At 43.2% G+C, this 16006-nt stretch overlaps 4 protein-coding genes across 4 annotated transcripts in view; 3 read left to right on the top strand and 1 right to left on the bottom strand.

The window, feature by feature from the left end:
• Positions 1–7942, top strand: LOC131107927 (protein FAM13A-like). Its single transcript, XM_058058452.2, has 6 exons — positions 1–625; positions 851–1046; positions 1110–1316; positions 1480–1660; positions 3117–3259; positions 7799–7942. Exons 1-5 carry the CDS (start codon positions 563–565, stop codon positions 3256–3258), a joined length of 789 nt encoding a protein of 262 aa, XP_057914435.2. The 5' UTR covers positions 1–562; the 3' UTR covers position 3259; positions 7799–7942.
• LOC131108045 (ankyrin-3-like) overlaps positions 1–16006 on the top strand; it is a 202216-nt gene that overhangs the window by 168689 nt on the left and 17521 nt on the right. The window lies entirely within an intron of this gene.
• fam13c (family with sequence similarity 13 member C) lies at positions 7204–14340 on the top strand. The gene is made up of 10 exons (XM_058058445.2): positions 7204–8006; positions 9397–9628; positions 9697–9826; positions 9906–9987; positions 10114–10340; positions 10436–10519; positions 10866–10970; positions 11703–11881; positions 11953–12054; positions 12428–14340. Exons 1-10 carry the CDS (start codon positions 7778–7780, stop codon positions 12552–12554), a joined length of 1497 nt encoding a protein of 498 aa, XP_057914428.2. The 5' UTR covers positions 7204–7777; the 3' UTR covers positions 12555–14340.
• Positions 12076–16006, bottom strand: part of phyhiplb (phytanoyl-CoA 2-hydroxylase interacting protein-like b) — a 21531-nt gene continuing 17600 nt past the window's right edge. The window contains exon 5 of the mRNA XM_058058450.2: positions 12076–15371. Coding sequence (XP_057914433.2) covers positions 14828–15371 — 544 coding nt within the window. The 3' untranslated portion in view covers positions 12076–14827. The remainder of the gene's footprint in view (positions 15372–16006) is intronic.

The following is a 16006-nucleotide window of genomic DNA, read 5'->3' on the forward strand; positions in this document are numbered from 1 at the left end:
ATCAAGACTACGTTATTCTCGTATACACGCCATTGATGGTGATAATTGCCACCACAACGATGTTTATTTCGTCTACTTCAACATTACGGTTGTCAAGCAAAAATAGAAATTGTATTATTTATCCAGTTAAACCCGAAAGTCTGTAATCCGGCATATTAAGTAGTCCCGAGAAACAAAGTCAAACACAGCTCTCGCTCCTGTCAAATTATGATGTTCGGATGAATATTCGTATGTAATAATTAACCAAATTAATTAACCACGTTTGTTATTTGGCTTACCAATTGTATTTAAGTAAACGAGCGTGCTAAGGTCACCAAACGGCTACTACGTTGGGACCGCGTCACCTGTGTATGTCCCTCCGCCACTGTTGTAGCAAAACATTACCTTGTTATTTAGCTAGTAATTAATTGAATTGTGTCGTTTATAGCGGTAACTCATATTTAGTCTCTAGAAGTAACTCATTTTTACAATACGTAGCCAAAAGTCAGCGGTTTTTATACATGAGAAGAACTTATCTGAGAGCAAATGGCAGTAATGAAAACAATAACACCACTTCAGTAGGATGCTTGCTGTTCCTGGCCTGAAAATCAGCCTGAAAATGGGAGGAAAAGTCTCATTATTTTCTGTAAGTCATCTTCAGGCCTATTATTATTTTACTTATTATATTATATTATTTTTTCTGTATTGACCTGACTACATTTTGGGGGCTTTATTTTTGCTATGATGGGACTGTGTGGTTACTAATGCTTCATCAATGGTGGACAGTAGTCCAGTCGTTACTGGTTAGCAATAGTCATCAGTAAATAACAGGAAATGGCTATTTACTCATGGTGTGTTTCTCTCCTTCCAGAAAGAAATGTCTTCAGTCATAATACCATTGTTTAGTGTCAACTCACACACAGCTGCTCCTGTGCGGGTCTCAAACCCCTCAGTGGATCCCAGATGTGTGTTTGGCGTTTCCCTGGAGACACTGAGGAAAAACGGGCAGATGTTCCACGGAATACCACTTGTCTTACGAGAAATGGTGCAGTTCTTGGAGAAACACGGTAAGTGACTAAACACCTTCGAAGGTGACGGAGAAGACCTTTCAAATACTTTATCGTTGTCAGGAATGGAGTATCAGGGTCTTTTTCAACGGTGCGGTTCTGTGGTGAAGATCCATCAGCTGAGGCAGCGGTTTGATTGTGGCGAGAAGGTGAACCTGGAGCTGGAACAAGTGCCCAATGTGGCTTCGCTGCTAAAACTGTTCTTTCAAGAACTGCCTGAACCCGTAGTACCGGAGTACCAACGCAGACGTCTGGTCCAAAGCTTCAGAGGTGCTGTTCAGTCTCAACCGGTTCATAACAAGACAGCAGCTAAGGCGTAGATCCACACACAAAAACTAGGAGTTCAGAACATTCAGGGAGAGATTGTACATGTATTATTTTAAATATGAATTCCTATGAATTTCCTATATGTTTCTTTATGCTCACGTCTTAGGAAGTACAGACGAGGCGGAGTTGAACCTGTCCCTGAAAAAAAACCTTTGCCGCATCCCGGACGACAACCTCACCGTCTTGTCCTACTTCACCAACTTCCTGTCTAGAGTCGCTGCTTACAGTCAGTTAAACCTCATGACGGTGGATAACCTCGCCACCATCTTTGGACCTTGTATCTTTCAGTAAGTCACCATCATCCTAAACATCCTAAACTTTAAATACTCCAAAACGCTATGACCATAATTCATGATATTATGACTTGGGAAACAAAAAAAAACTTGCAATTTTGTTAAACCAGGGTTCAATTCCACCCTCGGCCATCTCTGTGTGGAGTTTGCATGTTCTCCCCGTGCATGCGTGGGTTTTCTCCGGGTACTCCGGTTTCCTCCCACATTCCAAAAACATGCTAGGTTAATTGGCGACTCCAAATTGTCCATAGGTATGAATGTGAGTGTGAATGGTTGTTTGTCTATATGTGCCCTGTGATTGGCTGGCCACCAATCCATCACCACCAATCAGTTAAAAAATGCAAATGGCTGCACTTTGGGGCCCCTCTGTTCTAAGCTAAGAAAATATGGTAGCACACAGTAATGTTGCTAAAGTGCATGAGAAGAATTGAACTCAGTTGTGAGTGATTGTTTTTCCATCCATTCTCGACGAAACAAGCACACAGACTTCACCGCGGGAACTCGCCATGCCGCATATGTCACAGCTTGGTTAGGCACCTTGACCTCGGAACACATATTTGTCATCCGAGTCTCGAAACAACTCCCCCCCTTCTTCCCCAACCTCCATATGCGTCACCCTGTCATGCTGACGAGGCCTTGGAGGACACACTTGTCCGCATTGACCCGTACCTTTTGACATGTGGAGATGTGCTATTTCTACTTAGACATCTCGATCACCATTTCAATTCAGATAATAATAGTGTTAGCAATTCACTTAAAATAGCCCTTGGCTTGTTGCCATGGCAACCCCACATCACCTCCTGTTATATATATATATATATATATATATATATATATATATATATATTACAATATTGTCTGACTTCACTAGCATGACCTTTGCATCCTTTGCTGGCTGCTTGGAGTACATTGGCATCCATTACAGTGTAGTAAGTTCCATTTTACAACAATAGGGGGCGCCCAAAATCCAACTTGATCCATTAAAATCTACATTTAACAGTGCAGGTTGCTGCTATACATGATTTCTTCCACTAGATGGGAGTGTTTGACAATATCTTTTTAGATAGATACTAGATAGACTTCCTTTATTGTCATTGCACAATAACACAGCAGTGAAATTGCCAATGAAATGTTGTTGCCTGGCTCCCGTATAATAATAAATAATAATAATTATAATGTGGAGAATAATTACATTACATCAAATATGAACAACAATGTACAGCGGTAACAGTAAATTGTTTATAGAGTGGCTTATTTGGCATTCAGCAGTCTGATGGCCAGGGGGAAGTAGCTGTCTCTAAACCTGGTTCTTCCACAACGGAAAGCTGCAGAGCCTTCTCCCCGACGCCAGGCGTGAAAACAGTCCATGCTAGGACTGTGTTGGGTCAGAGTAGACACAAGTAGATACGACACGAGATGCTGAACGGTCTCCCATGTCTTCCCGACGCAGCGTTCCAGCAGGACCCAAGATGCTGGAGGAGCAGAGAGTGTGCAACACCGTGTTGGTTCATCTTTTCAGGAAGCACAAGATCTTCCCCCGGCCTCCCATCATCTCCAGCCCACCTTCTCCGATGTCGTCAGCCCCCTTCTGAGGTGACCTTTTTAATATTTTGAGGTGGATGACTAGGCTTCACAGCGGTTGAGTGTTTAGCGTGCAGACCTCACAGCTAGTGGACCAGGGTTCAATTCCACCCTCGGCCATCTCTGTGTGGAGTTTGCATGTTCTCAGGTTCTCCGGTTTCCTCCCACATTCCAAAAACATGCTAGGTTAATTGGCGACTCCAAATTGTCCATAGGTATGAATGTGAGTGTGAATGGTTGTTTGTCTATATGTGCCCTGTGATTGGCTGGCCACCAGTCCAGGGTGTACCCAGACAACTGGGATAGGCTCCAGCACCCCCGCGACGCTCGTGAGGAAAAGCGGTAGAAAATGAATGAATAAAGGTGGATGTCTAATACAAATCATATACACTATGTAAAGTAGTTGACCAAGCCGTGTTTTTATTGCACAGTTTATTGCATGTTTAATTGCACAGTTATTGCAAAGGATTTTTTTGAGCATTTTTGATTCTAGAGTCCGACAGCTGCAGGAAAGATTAATGGAGTGTTGGTCTAACACGACTGCATGTCGGCGTGGGTGGGAGTCTTTGGTTCAGATGAACCATAAGCATGAATATGGAGCTCAGCAGCAATGAATGCGGCTCAAACTTGCGTGGCCTACTTCTGGCCTGGAGACATCCCGCTGTGTGTCATGATGATGATGATGTATGTGTGTGTGCATGCGTGTGTGGCCACACTGTAATTGAGGGCAGCGGGCGAGCGGCTGTGCCTCCAGGACGTCGCTGTGCCATGTTGACCATCGAGTGCTCATCATGGACGCACGCTCCTTCCTACCTTCCTTCCTTCCTAATGGCTACGTCTCTTTCGCCGCAGGTTGCCCTCATGTTAGTAGAGATGCTTTTTAAAGCGTACCGTTATGTACACACATGTTGGACACTTAATTAGGTACACCCGCACAATCTCAGCCAGGGGTGTCCAAACTTTTTCCAGCGAGGGCCACAAAGTGACAAATGAAAGCTTAGAATTAGTATCAAATTGCAATTTTTTACTTTTTTTTAGGATTTTCCAAATATTTCAACTTTTCTTGTAGTATTATAACTTTATTCACTTAATATTTTGACTTACTTACCATAGTAATCTTCCAAAAATGACAACCTTATTTTGTTTAATAAACATTTAATTTTTATTAATATTTCCACTCTACGCAAGTAAAATTACATAAATTTTTCCTCGGAATATTATGAGTTTATTCTTGTAAAATTGCTTTTTTTCTTGTGGTATTTTGTCTTCATTCTTGTAAAATTACAGCTCTTTAATTTTCCAGCTTTATTCTTATAAATGTTTTTTTTATAATATTTCTTATAATAAAATTGAATTTATTCCCATACTGTTATTACTTTTTCCCCTACATTATTTTGTTTAGCAAAATATTTTTTCTTGAATATTTCCATGTTATGCTACTGAAATATTACTATTATATGTAGTACCATGACGATGTTATTTTTGTGAAATTATGACTTTTGATGTTTTTTCAATGTATTCTTGTAAAATGACTCAATTATTTTTGCTTGCTTGTTCAATTTTATTTTTAGTATGTGCCACAAATAGCCCTCAAGCTGCACTTTGGACACCCCTGTGTTGAAGTTGAAATTGAATGGTGTCCTAAAAGCTGCATACTGCATTAATACTGCATTAATACTGTATCTTTAAAGACAGTACATTTTTGAAAGAAATTCTTCCCATAATTGTCGCTGCTCTCTAATACTTTGTGTACTCATGTGAATGACAATACTTGAAGTAGCGGGTGTTTTAGCTGGTTGTTTACTCCATTTGCTTGTCAAAATAGGTCAGAATTCCCCCTGGTGAAGTTTACAGAGGATGTTTCTTTGCCCAAGTCACAAGAGCCCCTGCCTGACATTGCTGCTTTGCTTTGTATTAATGTGATGTGATGTCTGTGGACACTACAGTTGTTGTCCTCCTCCGTTGCCCGACTCCTTTTGCATTTGCTGTGACAAGTGGGTTATTAGAGCGCCGTGATGCTCACAGACATGCTTTTGATACCATTCCAGTCCAAATAACACGGCGCTGCCGCGGGTGGGCTCACGTGGCCCCTTTGACTGGCTACTTTGGGCTGACCTAGTATGGCGGGCGTCCGCAGCAGAGCTGCAGGACAGTTTGTCTCATTTCTGCATGGCTGATGTCGCAAGACTCACAGCCACGGCAGACGCACTTTGAAGTAGCTTTCGTACAGTATTGGTTAGAAACACGGACCATGGGTGGCATGGTTCAGCTGGTAGGGTGGTCATCCACCCTGAAGGTTGCGGGTTCGATCCCATCATCAGTAGGTAAAGGTACTAACGGTATCAAAGCAGGTGGATTCCAATTCCAATAGATCTTCTCAAGGGACAATACTGTAGAAGTCAATATACAAGAGTAGTGGTGGTAACGGGGTGGTTTAGGGCTGCATGAGTACTGTACTGTGACATTGGGAAATAGGAAAAAACATTTTTGTGGGTATTTTGAAAAAATTTAATTAAAAAAAAAGAAATAATTGTAATATTACCACAACAAATGTGTATTTTTTAAGGAAACAAATGTACTACATAAAGAGGGAAATCATTGAATTACAAAAGAGCAGATAAGTTAAGAAAAAAGTTGTATGGAGGGAAAAAAAATCTTGAAATTACATAATAAGATAAAATGACAGGAAATATATATTGTAGTTGCAATTGTGCTACAAAAATAATGTAATTAAAATTTTTATAAAATGACTAAAAAAATCACCAATATTGCTTTTATTATTTTTTAAACAGTAATGTTAAAATTCATAGACTACAAATTATGTTTGTAAAAAAAAAATACTGCCATAGTGCTGCCAAAAAATGTTAAATTAAATTTCAAAAACGTTTTTAAAGAAAATATTCACAATCTTTGTGTATTTTTGTTCAAAGTACAGTTAGAAAATTCATATATTTACAAGAGAGAAAGTACAGAAAAATGTCTCAATCCTACAAGGACAATTGTTAAATTACAACATAAATGCAAAAGAAACAAAATGTATTTTTATACAAAAAAGTAGTCATTGTAATACAGAAAAAGAATTTTTTTTTTTTGCAATTGTACAAGAGAAAATGTAAATAATGACAACAAAAATAGTCATAAAATAGCAAGAAAAAACAGTGAAAACTACAGTAATTGTCCCAAGAGTACAAATTGTGCTTGTAAAAAATACAAACTACAGTCAGTAAAATGATCATCCAAATTAAAATAAAAAAAAAATTACTTTCCCCCAAAAATTTGTGTTAGAAAGTCATATTTACAAGAAAGAAAGTACAGAAAAATGTCACAAAAAATGTTTATATTCCGAACTTAAATTGAAAGGGAAAAAAATATATTTTTTACAGAAAAAGATGCACAATATTAGAAATATTTTTATTAAGTTCTGATAGTAATATATATATATATATATATATATATATAGAGAGAGAGAGAGAGAGAAGCTATAGTAATGCATCCCAGTCGATAGTGCAGGTGGAGAACAATGTGCTTGTTTCATTATGGAGCATGACACGACCACATGTTTTTATTGTGTACGTGCAGATTTAGGACCGCAGCACAGGCACGGCACACGATCAGCGTGTCCGCTTGTCTTGCTTCCTGACAGACACGCGCTGATAATTACAGGCTTGCCACGGTGACTCGCACTAGAGCCACCCAACCCTCGCTGCCATTTTAGCCACATAAATTACCTTAAGGGGTATCTATGACAACAGGGCACCTTCAATGATCGTGTCATCCTATATATATATATTTTTTACACCTCCGTAGATGCGTGAGCTGGCCTGCTTGTGCTTCTATAGATGCCAGCCCCCCCTCCCTCCTAACACCCCCCTCCACCGGTGACGCACACGGCTGTGTTTTTTTTATGAATGAACAGCCCAGGAGCGTGAGAAAGCAGCGTTTGAAGCCGTGATGCCGCTGATGGGGAGGATGAGGATGATGTCACAGCACCTCCCCACCCACAACAGCCTGAAAGCAAACTGCTGTATCCCAGCCTCCATGTTGGCGACACGGAGGCAAACATCTCTCCGTGACTCCCCGCAGCGCCATCAAATCAGCTCCCTGGCTCGCTCTGACAACGTTGCCGTGGAAACCCCTCCTCATCACGTCTCCTCTTCGTCCTCCCTGCGCGCACACACACCCACGCCGCACGCACCGACACGAGCGGTATTCCCGCCGCGCCCCTTCTTGCCGTGCCTGATGAATAATCCATGTGGAGGCAGCTCGGCAGCGGGAGTGCAGGGAATGCCGGCCGGAAGGAATGCCATGTGCATTTAGGGACGTGTCCGCCTGAGCTAATGGACTTCTTGGCTGGATCCCACACATGTGGGAATCTCATCCTTCTGACTCGTGTTTGAGAAACGCTGCGGCCATGTTCGACAGGATGCTTGGACTGACCTTAACCGCTTCCTTTCAGGCGCTAAACGTCGCGTGACACCTTCATCCTTATCCCTGCGGTGGACTTTAAGAAAGACACCTCGGCCCGTTGCCATGTTCTGCTTCTGTTTCCAGAGCCCGTCCCTCAAGCTACAAGCCCTGGAGGCCGACACGGGACCCCCTCCTAACCCAGCGCCCGAGGACCCCAGGGACCAGAAGAACCCGCCAGCCCACCCGCTGCCTCTTTTGAACAGGGAGCCGAGCCTGCATGCGGACCACATGCCGCTCCTCCACTCGCCTCCGCCGGCGCCAACGCAGGACGTAGTGGACCCATCACGGCCCGGTGAGTGCGTGAAATCATCTTCCTGAGCTTCCAGCACTACACTGATGCATGGCGGCGTGTTTGTCACATGCACGTCACCGCTAGTGACATCACAACCGCCGCTTGGGAGGACAAGTCTGTTAACTTTATTATGAAAATACCGTGGTTATGTTGGTGCCAATAGGAAGGACTCATGAGTCACTCACGACATTGCACCCACGAAAACGAGAGTGAATGTGAGTGCGTGGATATGTAGATAGATGGTGCTGTCTGTCAAACATATGCAGCATTTCTTGAAACACTGTCTTTTCAGCATTAGTCGTTCCAGCTTGTAGTTGAACAATGCCAGCTCACTGTTTGTATTCATTATAATGTATTTCAATGAATAATGAGGGCTGCACGGCGGTCGAGTGGTTAGCGCGCAGACCTCCCCGTGCATGCGTGGGTTTTCTCCGGGTACTCCGGTTTCCTCCCACATTCCAAAAACATGCTAGGTTAATTAGCGACTCCAAATTGTCCATAGGTATGAATGTGAGTGTCAATGGTTGTTTGTCTATATGTGCCCTGTGATTGGCTGGCCACCAGTCCAGGGTGTACCCCGCCTCTCGCCCGAAACAGCTGGGATAGGCTCCAGCACCTCCTGCGACCCTCGTGAGGATAAGCGGTAGAAAATGAATGAATGAATGATCATTGTTTTGTGACTATTGAAAGACAAATGATATGTAGTACTCAGTAATGTTAGCATTAGGCATTCCTAATGCTAATGTGTAGGTTTTCAGGTAATGCCAGTGTAAAGCTGACTATAGGGGTGTTAGTGTTTGTCTAGAGGGCTCTAATAGTGCTAAAAACCATATTGTAGATAACATTTTCTATGCTTTCTATGCTATACTCCGGTTTGTCTATATGTGCCCTGTGATTGGCTGGCCACCAGTCCAGGGTGTACCCCGCCTCTCGCCCCGAAGACAGCTGGGATAGGCTCCAGCACCCCCGCAACCCTCGTGAGGATTAGCGATAGAAAATGAATAACGTAGCGTAGCATGCAAAACATCACTTCCCTCTGTAGCTGGCAACTACACAATACAGGAGTTTATAATGTAACAACACTGACACCTAGTGACCAGTGTGGAGTACTACATATCACGTCTTTAAATGCGTCTTCTGAAAGCCACATATTTGTATTTTAGTTGACTGAGACATTTTTATGCCTTTAGGTCAAGAATGCATCCAGTTTGTTTAAATGTGAATATTTTTGACTAATAATAGACATTCAAAAATGTGTTTTATTTTTCTACTATGAAAAAGTGAAGAAAGTAAACAACATGGATCTGTCGGATCCTACATGCTTTCACTGCGTGACAGCCTTTCTTTCACCTTAAAGTTTGATGACTCATCGATTTATTTTGCCTGCCAGTCGCCGACTCTTCACGATGTGGTCCTGCGCCCGCCAACACCGCTCCTCCAGGAGACGAGGACGCCCTGTCGAGCTCTCCGGGCTCCACCAGCAGCCCCCCTCTCCTCTCCAGCTTTACCACCAGCGAGTGCCCGGTCCCGTCGCCGCGCTGCCCCAACCTCAGCAGCAGTCTGCGCTACAACCTGGACCCCGACAGCGCCCCCTCTCCGCCATGCTCCCAGCACATCCGCATGTAAGACGCACTTTTGTTGTTACTCAAGTTCTTCTCATTTTTAGACGTGTTGTGTGTCCCGCCCGTAGGGCGCGCTGCAGTGTCCGCGCGGCGCCAGATGACGGCTCCTCGTCAGTGTCGCTGCTGAAAAGACACATCCAGACCTTGAGGAAGAGGATCAGACAGCTGGAGGAGCATTTTGAGCAGGAGAGGCTGAAGGTGAACACCAAAGACAAAACGAATGAGTCACCATCCGTGGACGTGGGAAGTGTCTCCTCTCATTCCATGTTTTTCCTAGCCTTCCAATTACGACAAGACTGCACATCCAGAAGTTGCCAGACTCGTTACGGAGCTCCTGAAGAGCCGCAAGCAGCTTAAAGGTGATGCAAACACACCTTTATTTGTGATTAGCTTCATGAGAGCCTAGCGATGTACCTAATAATGTGGCCGGTAAGTCTACTAACAAGCACATAAATGGACACGTCTTTCTGTTTCTGTGTGTGCAGAACTCAAATTATGTCACATGGAGGAAGGTGTCTTCAAAGGAGCGGCGAACCCCCCAGCAGACCTGAGCGGGAGCAACGAGAGGGAGGCGGCACTCTCGGGGCCCGAGCTGGAGCACATCAACAACAACAGCAACGCTAACAAGCCCAGCGTGGAGGACACGCTACACGTCATCACCAGCACGTTGAAGGACAGGAGACGGGAGCTCGGCCTGCCGGACAGCATCAAGGTCCCCGTCTCTTTTTGGCAGGGACACTTTAAAAGGGGGACACTTTAAAAACCTTAAAACTGTCATGCTGACCCTGGTGATGCCTTCATGTGCAGGAGATGAACCATTCCCAGATGAGCTTGGAGAAGTCCAGCCTGCAGAAATGTCTCCTCTACTTTGAGAGTCTGCATGGACGCCCGGTAAGCCTAATCTATGATGTTTATGTCTAATCACAAACCTCATAGAAACCGGGTATTTCACATGATTAGAGCCCTCAAGACAGGAAATAACACCCCTATAGTCACATTTACACTAATGTTACCCAATTTACCAGCCAGATCTGAGAAAATAAGATGTATTAGACATAAATAGGTATTTTCTGGGCAGCATACTTCCTGTTGTGTGTGTCTTTAAATTGTTTTACACTTGTCTTACCCAATAAATAGACATAATAAAAGTAAATAAGCCATTTAAGATGTAAATAGTTTCAGGTATTTGATGTTTGTTGTTGCCAGTATAACAAGTGGTTTCTCTTTGTGCTTGCAGAGTGAAGTCCCCGAGTGTTCCGCCATCATGCCTTTCTATGAGCGCTATCACGTCCTCAAGCAGTTACTGCTGTCCTCCCCGTCCCCCACACTCATCACCACCATTGTGAGTACGCCGTTTTGCTCAGCGGTTGTCATGTGACCACAAAAAAAGTTGTATTTGTCACATTAGAAGTCACGTTATTACAAGAAATAACATTGCAGCTGTTTTCTTTACAAACACATTTTTTTGTCTTGTAATATTGTTTTTTTTTTGTTCTTGTAATTTTAAAACTTTTTGGGCAATTTTTTTCCTGTAAATTAAAGATTTGTTTTGTCCTTTTAAGATTGCTACTTTTCTTATCTTAATATTATTTTTGTAACATTGTGACTATTTTCTTTTTTTAATACATTGTAATATTTTTTTCTTGTTATTTTAGGACTTTCATTTCAAAAAATATTTTGTTGTAATTTAAAAAAACAAAAACAATTTCTGTAAATTCAAGATTTGTTTTGTCCTTTTAAGATTGCTACTTTTCTTATCTTAATATTATTTTGAATTTGAATTTTGAAAAAATGTTGTAATGTTGTTGTAATTTCAAAAAACAAAAAAACATTTAAAAAAATTTTAAGTAGTAAATTATAACGAAAAAAAGTACTTTTTAAGTTATAATATTAGATGATAAAATATAGTATCATTTTTATTCAGTCATAATCAAATCTGACCTGATTTTGGCCACCTCCGTTTTCGTACCTCTGCTGCCCTCTGGCGGCCTTGAAAGGCCACTACATGAAATAACACAGTCCCAATGGACGTCACTGAACTCTTGCTGTTTTTATTTTTGCACATAAATGAAAGGAGGAAGAGGAAGGCTCTGATGAAGAGCAAAGCCCGACACCAGGAAGTGTATCGTCGGGGTCGCCGCTGCCTGCTCCCCCGTTAGAAATGTCAGAAACACCTCTGGTGTCTCCTCTGGAGGAGGTCAAGTGTCTCCAGATGCAGGTGGTCACCATGGCAACACTCCATGAGGCCTCCAGGTAGAAGACATTGATATTTTATGAACTTGTTTGATGTGATATCTTCACGGCGGCGTGTTTTCGTCACGCAGATCGGAATTACTGGACCATCTGAGGATCACCCGGCTGGAAAAGCGTCGGATTCATCGAGCGCTGCGAGAGTTTGAGGATCTTTTCTACACGCTGAGTGGCAGGTACCCACAAAAACACGCACACACACTTAAGTAAACATTTGCTTTTGAGTTTTATTCCATCTTTAAAACAAACTCGGGAGCATTTTGGTTTGAACAATGCATCGTGTCAAGTAACAAAGAATAAAATAACAACAAAATCAAATGAAATCAGGAGAAAGGAAGGAACTTGCGTGGGAAAAATGTATAACGGCATCAGTCACCGATACAGCACAGAGAGCCGAGGAAAGACGCTACGACTGCAAAGTGTACGCCATCCATGTAAATACAGTCATTTATCCGTGCTAACAACACACGCTGTACAACGCCATCCCAGTTAAGGCAACTTAGGGGCCGTCAACAAATAAGCCTAGCGTCCTCTTGTCTCCTCCTGCAGGGTTTGTCAAAAGGAGGACCGCGGTCCCATGGCAGACGAGTACTGCCAGTATAAGAACCTCAAAGCAAAGCTCCGCCTCCTGGAGGCTCTGCTCAGTAAAAAACAGGAAACAGCCAAGAGCAGCTGAGCTTCTCACAGTGGAGCTTTTAGTCTTGACAAACAAAAACAAAAGAACCCGAACAGGACTTGAATGAGCTCGTTTGCACTTTACAGGAAGATGGAAGTCCAAAAAGCACAAGATGAAGCAACGTGTATGTCATGTAGCGTACTAGCGTACTTTATTGTACATGATGAGTAATGTCAACATTAGTGTAGGTGTATTTATGGCACTTTGCTAATTGTTTCTTATTCTTATTGTTGTGAAGTATGCGTCTGCTTAATAAAGGCAAAATAAAAGGCATCCAATCGATGAAGGGGTACGGGGGCCACACAGAAAGGTAAAATGGCGAGGAGTCACCGTGAAGTTGGTCAGATTGCGGGGAAAAATGGCAAAGTTGGCAGGTGTATCCCACCTGGGATAGGCTCCAGCATAATCCCAATACCAAGTGTGGACAAGCGTTTTAGAAAATGAATGAAGCCAAGTTCTTGTAACGCTAGGAGAATTACATCAGAGTACAGTATGTGGGCAAAACTGTAATATGTAAAAAATATAATAATACAAGAATCATATTTTTTTTCATATATAGTATTAGTCATATAGGCAAACATTATTGTTGTTCCAAATTGTTCCAAACAATCAAAAAAAGTCACAATATTAATGAGGAATAAATACTTTTTTTGAGGCTCCACAGCGGATGAGTGGTTAGCGCGCAAGCCACACAGCTCAGAGACCCGAGTTCGATTCCACTCTCGGCCATCTTTATGTGGAGTGTGACTGGTTGTTTGTCTGTATGTGCCCTGTGATTGGCTGGCCACCAGTCCAGGGTGTACCCCGCCTCTTTCCCAAAGACAGCTGGGATAGGCTCCAGCACCCCCGCGACCCTCGTGAGGATAAGCGGTAGAAAATGAATTAATTAATAAATATTAATGATGAATAAATACTTTTTTTGAGTCTCCATAGTGGGCGAGTGGTTAGCGCACAGGCCACACAGCTAGGAGACCTGAGTTCGATTCCACTCTTGGCCTTCTCTATGTAGAGTGTGAATGGTTGTTTGTCTATATGTGTCCTGTGATTGGCTGGCCACCAGTCCAGGGTGTACCTCGCCTCTCGCTCGAAGACAGCTAGGATAGGCTCCAGCACCCCCGACCCTCGTGAGGATAAGCGGTAGAAAATTAACGATTAAATACTTTAAAGGGGGGGGGGAGTCCACTTTTGTTAAAGTAGTAATATTCTGAGAAGTCATATTTTCTTCCCAAGAAAAAGTTGTATTATTACAACAGAAGTATAAAAATGAAGTTGTAATATTATCAAATATTATTAAATCTTCATGTTATCAGACGCAAATTATTAAATTACAAGAAAAAAAGCCGTAAAATACCGTAAATAAAAAGACAAAGTTTTCATTTTATAGTTTGACATTATTCCTGTAATTAGCATTTTACTCTCATGGGTTAATTTTCCCAGAATTCCTCGTTGTCGGTGTGGCCCTGGTACTCCCGTGTATGAAATGCAACCAACCTTTCAGTCCTTCATTGTTTGACTTAACGGAAACGAGTGTACTCTGTGCTGTTTTTACGTTCACGTTGACCAATTATGTGAACATGAACATTATATTGCATCATCACGTCTCTCCCTTCATTCGCTTGACAGGAATCCCGTTCAATCTTAAATGCTGTCTTTGACATGAATCACGTGTGTGTGTGTGTGTGTGTGTGTGTGTGTGTGTGCACTTCTGGTATATATAACTATATATACTGTGTATCTACATATGAATGTATCCATAAAAAATAAATATATTTTCACATTTATCCCACTGAACAGTTGTTTTTTTTTCCCCCTTTCCTCTTTACGCTACAACAGAGACGGTTGCCACGGCAACGACACCACCGCAGTACTCCCGGTACACTCATGCTGCACGAACGACGGCCTCATGCTCGTTAAAGGTTAACGCAGATCGCCCATCACTTTACAGGCTGTTGCGTTCACTGACAGTAGGATTGCACAGCTTTTTTTTTTGTTTTTTTTTTATACCTTTGGTTGGATGCTGCAGCCTTGGGGGAAACTGTAGTACCGGTTCATGCCACGAGAGGGGGGTGTAAAGAAACGTTAGAGAAGAATAAGAAACAAAAAGGAGGCATTCATGAGCAAAACAAAGAAGCAGCCATGTTAGCGACGTTTTTTTTTTTTTACATGGAAGGACTCTTATTTTGAAACATTGATGATGTAAGTGATGTGTGTGTTTAAATCAGCTGCTTCATGCATGTTGGTCAGTGCACTAGGAAGTCCGTCTCGCATCCTCGCTAGCGGCCCACGCTGATGTTGCAGGTCTTGCAGCTCGGGTCCTTCTTGGCGTTGACGGTGGACAGACTCATCAGCTGATGCCCGCTGATCTCGGCCACCGTGCCCCGCGTCAGCTCCACGGGCTCCGTGTAGATCACCTCCAGGATCACGTCCTGGGCGTGATGGAACACCAGGCCGCCGTCGCCGTCCTCGCCCCTCGTGCACGTGAGGAAGCGGTTGTTGGCGATGTCGAGGGCGGGGAGCCTCTGCTTGCAGAAGTTGTCCCCCTGGGAGCCTTTGGGGGCCAGGACCAGGATGACGTAGTGGTACGCCGTGTACATGCAGTAGAAGTCCCCGAAGTAGAGGTTGGTGTCAGGGTTGAAGAGGGCGTCGGCCTGGACCTCAAAGCGGTGGCGTCCGTAAGGGGAGTCCTGGGGGGGTTTGCCCGTGTTGAACTCTGTGTTGCAGCTGAAGAAGAGACCCTCCAGCTTGCCGCTGATTGGAGACCCATGGCTGCCGCTGTTGTCCTTCACCGATGGAAGCATCCGGTTTTCCTGCTCCTCCCTGGATCATGATCACATCCGGTATTTAATATCAATATGTTTGGTGTGATGGACAGCTGTCCAATATTATTCATATGCACACTTGCAGATCTTCCATCCATCCATTTTCTATGCTGCTTATTCTCACTAGTATGCTGGAGCCTATCCCAGCTGACAGGGGTACACCCTGGACTGGTGGCCAGCCAATCACAGGGCACATATAGACAAACAACCATTCACACTCACATTCATACCTATGGACAATTTGGAGTCCACTTGCAGAACCCTAACCCGAAATCCTAAACCCAACACTAGTCCATCCATTTTCTATGCCGAGGCAGGGTACACCCTGGACACCCAACACTATAGTCCGACTGAAAATCCCTACCCTTATCCTTAAGGTGAAGAACAAAGGTCAACCCTAAAAACCTAGTCCTAAATCCTAAACACAAACCCAAACCCTGGCCAAAAATATTCACCCCAACATCAAATCCTGAACAAAAAGCCCTACCCTTGCCCTGAATGTGAAGAACAAAACCCTAACCCTAATGGTCATCCCAAACACAAAACCTTAAACCGAAACTTAAAACCTGACTCAAACCAAAAATATTAATGTTAAATCCCAAACCTAAAAACTCTTAACCCCCAATCCAAAAA

The sequence above is a fragment of the Doryrhamphus excisus genome, linkage group LG20 (assembly GCF_037039965.1).
Source record: "Doryrhamphus excisus strain RoL-2023G ecotype Guam linkage group LG20, RoL_Dexc_Guam_v1.1, whole genome shotgun sequence".
Lineage (NCBI taxonomy): Eukaryota > Metazoa > Chordata > Actinopteri > Syngnathiformes > Syngnathidae > Doryrhamphus > Doryrhamphus excisus.

What these genes read in the sequence shown, in the direction of transcription:
- LOC131107927 (XM_058058452.2), top strand. Translation starts at nt 563, where the DNA reads ATGCTTGCTGTTCCTGGCCTGAAAATCAGCCTGAAAATGGGAGGAAAA. An exon ending in GAAAAGTCTCATTATTTTCT is followed by an intron (nt 626 to 850) that starts GTAAGTCATCTT and finishes CTCTCCTTCCAG; the next exon opens with AAAGAAATGTCTTCAGTCAT. An exon ending in TCTGGTCCAAAGCTTCAGAG is followed by an intron (nt 1,317 to 1,479) that starts GTGCTGTTCAGT and finishes CTCACGTCTTAG; the next exon opens with GAAGTACAGACGAGGCGGAG.
- fam13c (XM_058058445.2), top strand. Translation starts at nt 7,778, where the DNA reads ATGTTCTGCTTCTGTTTCCAGAGCCCGTCCCTCAAGCTACAAGCCCTG. An exon ending in AGTGGACCCATCACGGCCCG is followed by an intron (nt 8,007 to 9,396) that starts GTGAGTGCGTGA and finishes TTTGCCTGCCAG; the next exon opens with TCGCCGACTCTTCACGATGT. An exon ending in GAGCCGCAAGCAGCTTAAAG is followed by an intron (nt 9,988 to 10,113) that starts GTGATGCAAACA and finishes CTGTGTGTGCAG; the next exon opens with AACTCAAATTATGTCACATG.